The 9,523-nt window shown below is 67.3% G+C and overlaps 1 protein-coding gene across 3 annotated transcripts in view; it reads right to left on the bottom strand.

The window, feature by feature from the left end:
* Window positions 1–528: 528 nt before the first annotated feature.
* Window positions 529–9,523, bottom strand: part of EMID1 (EMI domain containing 1) — a 10,499-nt gene continuing 1,504 nt past the window's right edge. The window contains exons 2-16 of one of the 3 annotated variants that reach the window (XR_005953833.1): window positions 8,357–8,470; window positions 8,167–8,270; window positions 6,418–6,504; window positions 6,267–6,328; window positions 6,025–6,151; window positions 5,655–5,753; window positions 5,351–5,488; window positions 4,726–4,812; window positions 4,590–4,642; window positions 4,454–4,507; window positions 3,725–3,769; window positions 3,603–3,647; window positions 3,072–3,156; window positions 2,094–2,184; window positions 733–781 (exon numbers count right to left, since the gene is read on the bottom strand). Coding sequence is in view for 2 of the 3 variants with exons in the window: in XM_041420452.1 (XP_041276386.1) it covers window positions 651–781; window positions 2,094–2,184; window positions 3,603–3,647; window positions 3,725–3,769; window positions 4,454–4,507; window positions 4,590–4,642; window positions 4,726–4,812; window positions 5,351–5,488; window positions 5,655–5,753; window positions 6,025–6,151; window positions 6,267–6,328; window positions 6,418–6,504; window positions 8,167–8,270; window positions 8,357–8,470 (1,237 nt within the window). In the remaining variant the exon portion in view is untranslated. Of the gene's footprint in view, window positions 782–2,093; window positions 2,185–3,071; window positions 3,157–3,602; window positions 3,648–3,724; window positions 3,770–4,453; window positions 4,508–4,589; window positions 4,643–4,725; window positions 4,813–5,350; window positions 5,489–5,654; window positions 5,754–6,024; window positions 6,152–6,266; window positions 6,329–6,417; window positions 6,505–8,166; window positions 8,271–8,356; window positions 8,471–9,523 lie in introns of all 3 variants that reach the window. The other 2 variants (XM_041420451.1, XM_041420452.1) reach the window with 2 other exon arrangements.

Below are 9,523 nucleotides of genomic sequence, written 5' to 3'. Positions count from 1 at the left end.
TCCCAGGGGTGACAGTGCATGGATTGGTGTCACATGGCGGGTGGGTGTCCCATGGCACACCCATGTGTCCTTTGAGCATCCCTGACCATCCCATCCCATCCCATCCCATCCCATCCCATCCCATCCCATCCCATCCCATCCCTTCTTCCTCACCCCATCCCATTCCTTCCCTTCCATTTTCCTTCCATCCCACTCCATCCCTTCCCATTCTATCCTCCTCATCCCGTATCCCATCCCATGCCATCGGTGCCTGTGTCCCCTGGGATGTCCCTGGCACACCAAGTGACCCCACAGGACACGGATTTGGGGACATTTAATGACCTGGCGGGTCCCAAAGCAGCGAAGCGCGCGGCGCAGCGGGGTCCCCGCCCGGGGGGTCCCCACCGCCAGCCCCCCCAGTCCCCTCCCCCCAGGCTGGTGGGGGATGGGATGGGACAGAACCCATCCCCCCGGAGCTGCACCGTGGCGGGGGGACAGAAATGGCCTTGGGGACACCCCTGGCCCTCCCGGGGGCCCAAGCAGCGGCGATGGGGGCGAAGCGTCGTGCGGGGGGCGGTGCCGTGCCACCAGTAGCACCAAGAGGGGGGACGGGGGTGACCCCATCCTGCTCCCCAGGGTGGCACGGCGGGGTGGCCGGGGTGACGCCCCCGTCACGGCTCGGGGGGGGCGCGGCGGGGGGCGGTGACGATGCGGTACGGGGGGCGGCCGCTGCCACGCTTGCCACGGGGCACCCCGGGGGTCGCCGTGCCGGGGGCACCGCTGCCCGAGCCGGGCTCTGGCTCTGCGGGAAGAGAGGAAAAAAGGGGGTGTCAGGGGGTGGGATGTCACCCCCCGCTCCAAAACCCCCCAAATCAGCGTTGGGGGCTGTGCTGTGGGTGTTCTGCCCTGCAGAAATGGGGGTCATTGCCCCACTGTGGCTCTGGGTGTCCCCAACAACCCCTGGGGACACTCGCCCGAGGGCCCCCCAGCTGGCACCCCTGCCTGGCACCCCCGCTTGGAGCCCTGAGGAAAAGCACAGCTGGAATGGGGAAGGGGAGAGGATGAGGGTGGGGGGCACCCCGGCACGGGGGGGTTGGCACCGGCGCATCCCTGGGGACAGTGGGAGCTCTGGGAGCTGCTTCAGCCTGAGAGGGTCCCCGTGGTCTGCTGTGAGCCTGGGGGGCTCAGCGAACCTCCCTTGGCTTGAGGGGGTCTCCCTTCTCCAAGGATTTCCTGGAGCCCTGGGGAGCTCCAGGGTTTCTCTTGGCCCAAGAGGGACTCCCTGGTTGCCTCTCCCAGTCCAAGAGGGGCTCCATGGTCTGCCGTGGTTCCAGAGGGGCTCTGGAGCTTCCCTTTGCCTTGGGGGACCTCCACAGGCCCCCTTGATCCAAGAGGGGTCTCCATGGGCTCCTTTGGAGTGAGAGGGTCTCTCCAGGATCTCCCTTAAACCTTGGGGAGCTCCAGAGTTTCCCTTGACCCACAAGGATCTTCATGGTCACCTCTCAATCCAAGAGTATTTCCATGTTTGGCTCTCTCAGTCCAAGAGGTTCTCCTTGGTTGCATGGCTAAATCCAAGAGATCTCCATGTTTTCCCCTCTCAGTCCAAGAAGATCTCCATGGTCACCTCTCCAGGAGTATTTCCATGTTTGCCTCTCTCAATCCAGAAGGATCTTCATGGTTGCATGGCTAAATCCAAGAGATCTCCATGGCTGCCCCTCTCAATCCAAGAGTATTTCTATGGTCTCCTCTCAATCCAAGAGTATTTCCATGTTTGGCTCTCTCAGTCCAACAGGTTCTCCTTGGTTGCATGGCTAAATCCAAGAGATCTCCATGGCTGCCCCTCTCAATCCAAGAGTATTTCCATGGTTGCCCCTCTCAGTCCAAGAGTATTTCCATGGTTGCCTCTCTCAGTCCAAGAGTATTTTCATGGTCACCTCTCAATCCAAGAGATCTCCATGGTTTCCCCTCTCAGTCCAAGCAGGTCTCTGAGCTCTCCCGTGCCCCGGAGCTCTCCGGTGCCCTGTCCTGGTGGCTCCAGCCCCCCGTGCTCCGCGCCCGCTCCCGGGGGTGCCGCGGCGCTCCAGGCTCATGCGGGGCGGGGCGGGGGTGGTTACCTGGCCAGATGATGGCTTCCAGCAAGGTGACCCTTCTAGCCAGGACCTCCAGCCGGGCCTGCTGCCGCAGGAGGGTTTGGAAGCTACTGGCCTGGGGGAGAGGGAGAGAGCAGAGCAGAGCAGAGCGCGTTGGCCCCGCGGCGGGCACGGGGACACGGCACGGGGACACGGCAGGGGTGGCACAGCATGGTGGGGGCACGGCAGGGGTGCAGCCCCAGCAGGATGGGGGTACTGGGGCGCGAGAAGGGGGTGCCAGGTCTCCTAGGAGGGCCTTCCCAGTCTCAGAGGGGTGCCAGGGGCTCCCCCATCCCTACGGGGACAGGGAGGGCCCCTTGTGCTGGCTTGATGTCCCTGGCAGTGCCCTGACGGGGACACTGATGTCCCTGACCTGGGGGTGCTCCCTCAGCCACACCCAGAATGCTGAGCTCCCCGACATTTGGGGAGACACTGATGTCCCCAGCTGGGGGTGGTCCCTCTGCCACCCCCAGCACACTGAGCTCTCCAAAATGTGGGGGGACACATCCCCAAACTTCTCAGAGAGTGGCTGGCATGTCCCCAACACTGAGACTGCCACAGGTGTCCCTGCCCGAGGGGGGCAGTGCCTGGGGGGGGACTCTGGGGTGCCCAGCTGGGGGTGAGGGTGGGGGCACCCTGGTGGCCCTTCCTTTGAGTGGCTGCAGTGCTGGCCACGATGCCACCATGTGGGTGATGACATCATGCATGGCTGATGTCATCATGGCCAAGGACCACCGTGATGTCATGGGGGTCTGGTGACCTCCTGGCAGGGATGGGGGTCACCCCCTGGAAGGGGTGGGCCTGCTGTCCCTGTCCCCCATGGCACGAGGAGGGGCTGCCGAGGGTGCCCTCCCTGCAGCTCCATGACATCAGTGAGCCAAGGGCCACCGTGACGTCACGGGGACCCGGTGACCTGCTGGCAGGGGTGGGGGTCACCCCGGGGGTCCCCGTCCCCCTACTCACCGTAGAGCCCAATCATTGTTTCCAAGATTAAAACCCTCTCCGCTAAAATCTTCAGCGCCTCGCGGAGCTGGTGCAAACCCTCCCCCTGGGGAAGAGAGGGACGGGGTCAGGGGGGCTGCACCCCACATGGCTCCAGGCCACCCCCGGGGGGGACACGGGGACCCCCTGACTCACCACAACACCAGGGGAAGGAGAGGAGGAACCCCCGGGGGTCTGAGCCCACCCTGTGCCCCACCACCCAGTTTGGGTGACATTGGCACTGGGTGACATTGGCCAGGGACGCCCAGAGCCACCTTTGGGGTGCTGGGGATGAGGCATGGCACTGGGCAGAGCTGGGGACACCCAGGACGTCACTGGGGACCCAGGGACAAGCTGTGGGGCAGTGGGAACAAGTGGGGACCCTGAGGACATCACTGGGGTCCCCGAGATGCAGAGGACAGCAGGGAGGGTGTCAGGGTCCTCCCGTGCCCACCCCCCTCCCAAGCCCCGCTGCCAGTCCCGCGTGTCCCTCCGGTCCCCGGTGCCACTCACCCAAGTGCCCCTCTCGCCCGGCTCGCCCCGGGGGCCCGGCTCGCCCTGAAACACAGAGAGGAGAGGGGCTGGCAGGGGGGGCACGGGGGGCTGCGGCTGGGGGGGGCCCCCCACCCACGTACCTGCGCCCCGTCCTGCCCGCGGCTGCCCGGGTGGCCCTGGGGACCCTGCGGGGGGACAGAGCCCATCGGCACCGGGGGCACGGCCGCTCCCCCACCAGGGGAGATGCTGGCAGAGCCCATGGCTGAGACCCCACAGCAGACCCCAAACCCCCCCATTACCGCACACCAAACCCCCCAACCCCTCCATGTCCCCACACCAGAGCCCCCAAACCCCCCCATTACCACACACCAACCCCCCCAACCCACAACCCCTAAACTTCCCATGGTCTTGAACCCCCAAATCTCCCCATGGCCGCACACCAGTTCCCTCCCTCTCAGCCCCAAACCCGGCCTCACCCCCCCACATCTCCCCCCAGCCCTGAAGCCCACCCCCTAAACACCCCCATGGCCCCCAACCCCATTCTGGGGGTGGCTTTGGAGGAGGGGGCACAATCCTGGGGACACTGCCCACATCCACAGCCCATGGCCGGGTCCCCAGGGACTCTGGGGACAGGGGCTTGGGGCCACCCAGCAGGGAAGGGTTGTCTGGAGCAGAGGTGACCCCCAAACCACTCCCTGCGTTGCCCCCCCACCCTGACACGGCCACCACAGGGGACACCAGCAGCTGCCCGGGTGGCCCTGGGGACCCTACGGGGACACAGAGGCTTTCAGAACTCCTGGGAGGCAGGGCCAGCCCCCCCTGGCTGACACCCCCAGCCGCTGTCACAGTGTGGGGCTGGGGGCACTCACCCTGTCCCCCTTCTCCCCGGGGGGCCCGGCGGCTCCGGGCGCTCCTGCCCTGCCCTGTGCGGGGACAAGGTGGGGACATCAGCCCTGGGGGGACACGGGGGCTCAGCCCTGCCGTGCCCCCCACCCCAGCACTTACATCGGGTCCTGGAGGCCCGGGGGGACCAATGGGACCTGGGGGGCCGGGGGGACCTGCAAGGACAGGGACACAGCTCAGCCCCGCACTGGGGCACCCGAAAGCGCTGGGGGTGACAAAGGAGAGGGGACACCCTCACCCATCGGCCCCACGGGTCCGGGGGGTCCCATGGGACCCATGATGCTCCTGGTGGCTTCGGTGAAGGTGTTGGAGAGGATGGGATCCCCTGGGGGGAGAATGGAGGGGGTGTTTGGGGCTGGGCCCCCGTGACCCCCGGCATCACCTGGGGACATGGGGGGACCACATTCCCCTGCCCTGTGTGTCTCGTCCCTGTCACCCCAATGATAGCAGGAGGTCCCCAGCGCTTCCCAGCACCCCACACCTCATTGCTGGCACCCCAATGTCGGCAATGGGTGCCCTGCAGTGCCCGGTGGCCCGCACCTCATTCCTGGAATCCTGGGGGTGTCAGGGGTCCCTGCTGTGCCCAGTGCCCCACACCTCATCCCCGGGACCCCAGAGATGGCCTGGGGGTCCCCAGCTGTGCCCAGTGCCCCACACCTCATCCCTGGGACCCCAGACATGGCCTGGGGGTCCCCAGCTGTGCCCAGTGCCCCACATGTCATCCCCAGGACCCCAGTGACACCCAGGATGTCCCCACACCACCCCCAGCCCAGGTGATGCTCAAACCCCCCAACCCGGCCCTGCCCCAGCCCAGTCCCGTTCTCGGGGTGACTGGGAGGGGACCCCAGCCCAGCCCCCCTTACTGGGCTCGGCCAGCCGGGGAATCGCCGGCCCCACAGGGGCAGGGGGGCCCGGGGGGCCGGGGGGCCCGGGGGATCCCTTCTCTCCAGGGAGCCCCCTGGCTCCATCCCGGCCGGGTGGTCCTGGGGGGCCGGGGGGACCTGCAGGGAGGAAGAGGAGGGTGAACATTGGGGCTGTGCAGCGCTGGAGCCCTTCCGAGCCCCCAGACTGCTGCCTGATGGGCCCCCCAAATCTGCCCACCAGGAAAGGGGGGGCTCGGCTGGGCCAAGCACCAGGCTGGGGTCCCCCCACACTGTCCCCCTGTACCTGGTGGCCCCGCCGGACCCTTCACTCCAGGAATTCCTGAGGGTCCCCGTCCTCCCGCGTCGCCCTTGGGGCCGGGGGGTCCCCTCCAGCCGGGTCTCCCTGCAGCACAGCAGCACCCTGAGGGGGGGACCCCGGGGACAGCCCCTCGGGGTGCCCCCCACCCACACCCGGTCCCCCACCGCCTCCGCAGAGCTGCCTGTCCCCGCGGGTGGCTCAGTGTCACCACTGGGAGCAGCTGCGGTGGGACAGCTTTGCTTTTCCCCCAAAGTGAGGGGTCCTGCCTCCCAAATATTGACAACACGCAGGTGCGTTCCCAGCCCTGCGGGTGCTGCCAGGCGGCACTGTCACTGTCACTGTCACCCCGCCTTACCGTCATCCCCGGGGCTCCCGCGGGCGGCCGGGGACCCCCAGAGCTGCCCGGCCTCGGGCCCCCTGCCCGGGCTGCTGCCTTTGGGCGCTGCGGGCACGGGGGGCTCGGCCACCGCCAGCCGGGCCACCTGCCAAAGACACGGGGCGGTGGGTGACAGCAAGGGCCACGAGGTGACCCCCCAGGGCTCTTGTGCCCCTCGGCAGGAGCAGGGGGAGGTGGCCAGAGCCCAAGCTGGGACTTGCCTGTGCCTCGAGGGAGGCGAGCCGGGCTGTCAGCTCCCCGACACGGCTGCAGTTCAGGCACCCTGCGAGGGGAAATTGGGGGGCACAGGCGGTGGGGTGGGGGGCAGCCGGCCCTCTGTGCCCAGCCCAGCGGGTTTGGGGAGGGACCCACCTGAGAAGGCCGTGGGGTGCAGGGGGGGCCGGCGGGGGGCGGCGCTGGGGCGCCCGGCGTCCCGCAGGGTGAGGGAGGTGTGAGCCTCTGCCGAGGAAAGGGGGGTCAGCACGGGGGCACCCCCCCGTGGGGCATCGCCTCCTGTGGGAGACCTTCCTGTTGTACTTCCCTCTAACACACTGCGGGGTGCAGGGCCCCATCCTTGCTCTGGGTGAGCCTCAGAGCCCGAGTCCCACCCACAACCCTGAGTCAGGATCCCCCAAACCCACCCACGGTCTTGAACCAGCCCCCCAAAACCCTCCATGGCCCCACACCAGATGGCCCCAACCCACAACCCCCAAACCCACCCACGGTCCTTAACCCTTAACCAGACCCCCCAAATCTCCCCATGACCACTCCCCTCCAATCTCAGCCCCAAACCCAGCCCCCCCCAATTCCCCCCTCAGCCCTGAACCCCAACCCCCAAACATCCCCACGGCCCCCAGCCCCATTCCGGGGGTGGCTTTGGAGGGGGGCACAATCCTGGGGACACTGCCCACAGCCACCTCCCATGATGGGGTCTCAGTCCCCTGTCCCCACCAAGGGATCCTGGGGACAGCGGCTTGGGGCCACCCAGCACGGCAGGAAAGGGGTGTGTGGAGCAGAGGTGGCCCCCTGAGCCCCCCCACGCTGTCACCCCACCCACGCTGTCACCCCACCCCAGCACGGCCACCCCGTGCTGCAGGGGACAGCCCTAAGTGGGGCCAGATGTGGGGCAGGCGGCCAAGCACGCAGGGAGGAGGAGGAGGAGGAGAAAGAGGGGGAGGAAGAGGAGGAGGAAGAACTCCCCGCCTCCCCCAGCGCTGCGCCCACCCAGCTGCCTCCGGACCCCCCGTGTCACCCTGTGCCCTGCAGACCCTTGGTGCCACCCCACGGTGTCCCCACCCCTGGGTGCCACCCGCTGCCCTCACAGCCCTGGATCCATGGAGGTGGGGCCGGGCTGGGACCCGCAGGGGGGTCCTGGGGGAGCAGGAAGAGGAGGAGGAGGAGGATGTGGTGACAATGGGGACAAAGACCCCCCTGTCAGAGCTGGCAGTGCCCAAGCACGGCACAGCCTCGCACCCATTCATTCACTGCCCACCCACACCCCGCCACTCGTGGCTGGGGGGCTGCACCTCCCTCATGGGCACTGCCATGCTGAGGAATGTCCATCTGTCCATCCACCCACACCCCGTCCATTGGCTTTTTCAGTTCCCCACCCCAGGCACATCCTGCTGCCCCCCTCACTCCTGTCCCCCTGACTGTCCATCCACCACCCCACCCAGGGATCTCCATCCATCCATCCGTCCATCCATCCCTCCATCCATCCATCCGTCCATCCATCCCTCCATCCATCCATCCGTCCATCCATCCCTCCATCCATCCATCCGTCCATCCATCCCTCCATCCATCCATCCGTCCATCCATCCCTCCATCCATCCATCCGTCCATCCATCCCTCCATCCATCCATCCGTCCATCCATCCCTCCATCCATCCATCCGTCCATCCATCCCTCCATCCATCCATCCGTCCATCCATCCCTCCATCCATCCATCCGTCCATCCATCCCTCCATCCATCCATCCATCTATCCATCCATCATCCATCCATCCCACCTACCCAGATGTCCTTCTCCTCGCCCACCCTCACCAGTGACACTGAAGGTCGTGTCCCACAGCCCCTGGGTGCCACCTCCCCGCCCTGCAGGTCCCCATCCAGGCCAGCTCCCACCTTCCTCGCAGTTGACGCCGGCGTGTCCGGGGCAGCAGCGCCACTCCAGCGCCGTCAGTGTCCTGTAGGTCACCCTGTAGAGGGGCCGCACCACGGCGCGGTAGCTGCGGCACAGAGGGGAGCACTCACACCCGTCCTGGGGACATCCCGGCTGTCCCTGCTGCCAGGGGACCCCGGTGGCCCCACTCACCTGCCCCCACTGCAGGCCAGGGGCCAGCGGCAGCCCTGGAAGACCCTCTGGAGGAAGGTGCCGTTCTGGACGTGGCACGACACCGTCCGTGTCACCGTGTAGGAGCACCAGTTGCTGGAAGGGAAACCACTGATGTCACCAGGGACACCCAGGGACACCATGGGGGTGCTGCCACCCGGGAGGATGCCCATCCTCGGTTTTTGGGGTGCCCACGGGGAGCCCTGCTGTGACGCGTGGGGCTGCACATTCCTGCTGCATTCCCGACAGTGCTGGCACCGGCTGGCCTGCAGCGGGCCTGGAGCCCCCCCGCGCCCCCAGCCCACCCCACACAAAGGCTCCTTTCTTCTGCCCCACATGCCAGGCTCTGCCCACCCCTCCCCGGGCACGCCAGCCTCGGTTCCCCCCCCCAGAAGGGGACACACCGGTGCCATGACACTGACTGTCCCCATCCCCACAGCGGGAAGGACTCGCCGTACCCTCGGCGGCTCTAAATTCAAAGGCTGCACAATTTGGGTCAAAAAATGAGCTTTTCGGGACCGCTGCAGTGCTGCAAGGAGGGAGGCGGTGGCAGCAGGGACAAGCGGGCGCCGCGGGGGGACAATTGTCTGGGAGGTGCCGGAGGCGGGGGGGACAGCGGAGTGGCACAGGGCTTTCCGGCTGGGCAGCGTCCCAGGCGGGCACCGTGCCAGGGCTGTGGAAGCACAGAGCCCGCCGGGGCTGTCGCCACGCTCCCGCTGCCACCCTGCCATGCCAAGGGGTCCCGGGTGGCATTGTCCCCCTTGGAGGGGTACCCAGCTGCTGGGCAGTGCCAGCTCCAGCTGTGGAAATGCCTGTTGGGATGGGATGGGACGGGATGGGGATGGGTCCCGGCTCGTTTCGCAAGGGGAATGCCCTCCCAGGAGCGGGGCAGGAGCTGGCAGGATTTGGCATGTGAGCGCCCGCGCGGCCTGGCGTGACCCCAGCCCACCCGGTACCGCTCTGGCACCGAGGGGGTCCGGGCTCTGCTGCCAGGGCTTGTACCCACCCGGGGCAAAGCCCACACCAGGTTTGGCTCCGAATCCCATTCCCATTCCCCAAATCAGCCGCTTGGCTTTGTGCCCCCGGCTTGGGCACGTGGGATCCCAGCGAAGCGTCAGGGAGGGATGGGGTGGGATGGGTGGGATGGGT

This window comes from Onychostruthus taczanowskii, unplaced genomic scaffold, assembly GCF_017590055.1.
Source record: "Onychostruthus taczanowskii isolate IOZ18803 unplaced genomic scaffold, ASM1759005v1 scaffold64, whole genome shotgun sequence".
Lineage (NCBI taxonomy): Eukaryota > Metazoa > Chordata > Aves > Passeriformes > Passeridae > Onychostruthus > Onychostruthus taczanowskii.
This window is presented reverse-complemented; position numbering and strand designations above follow the sequence as displayed.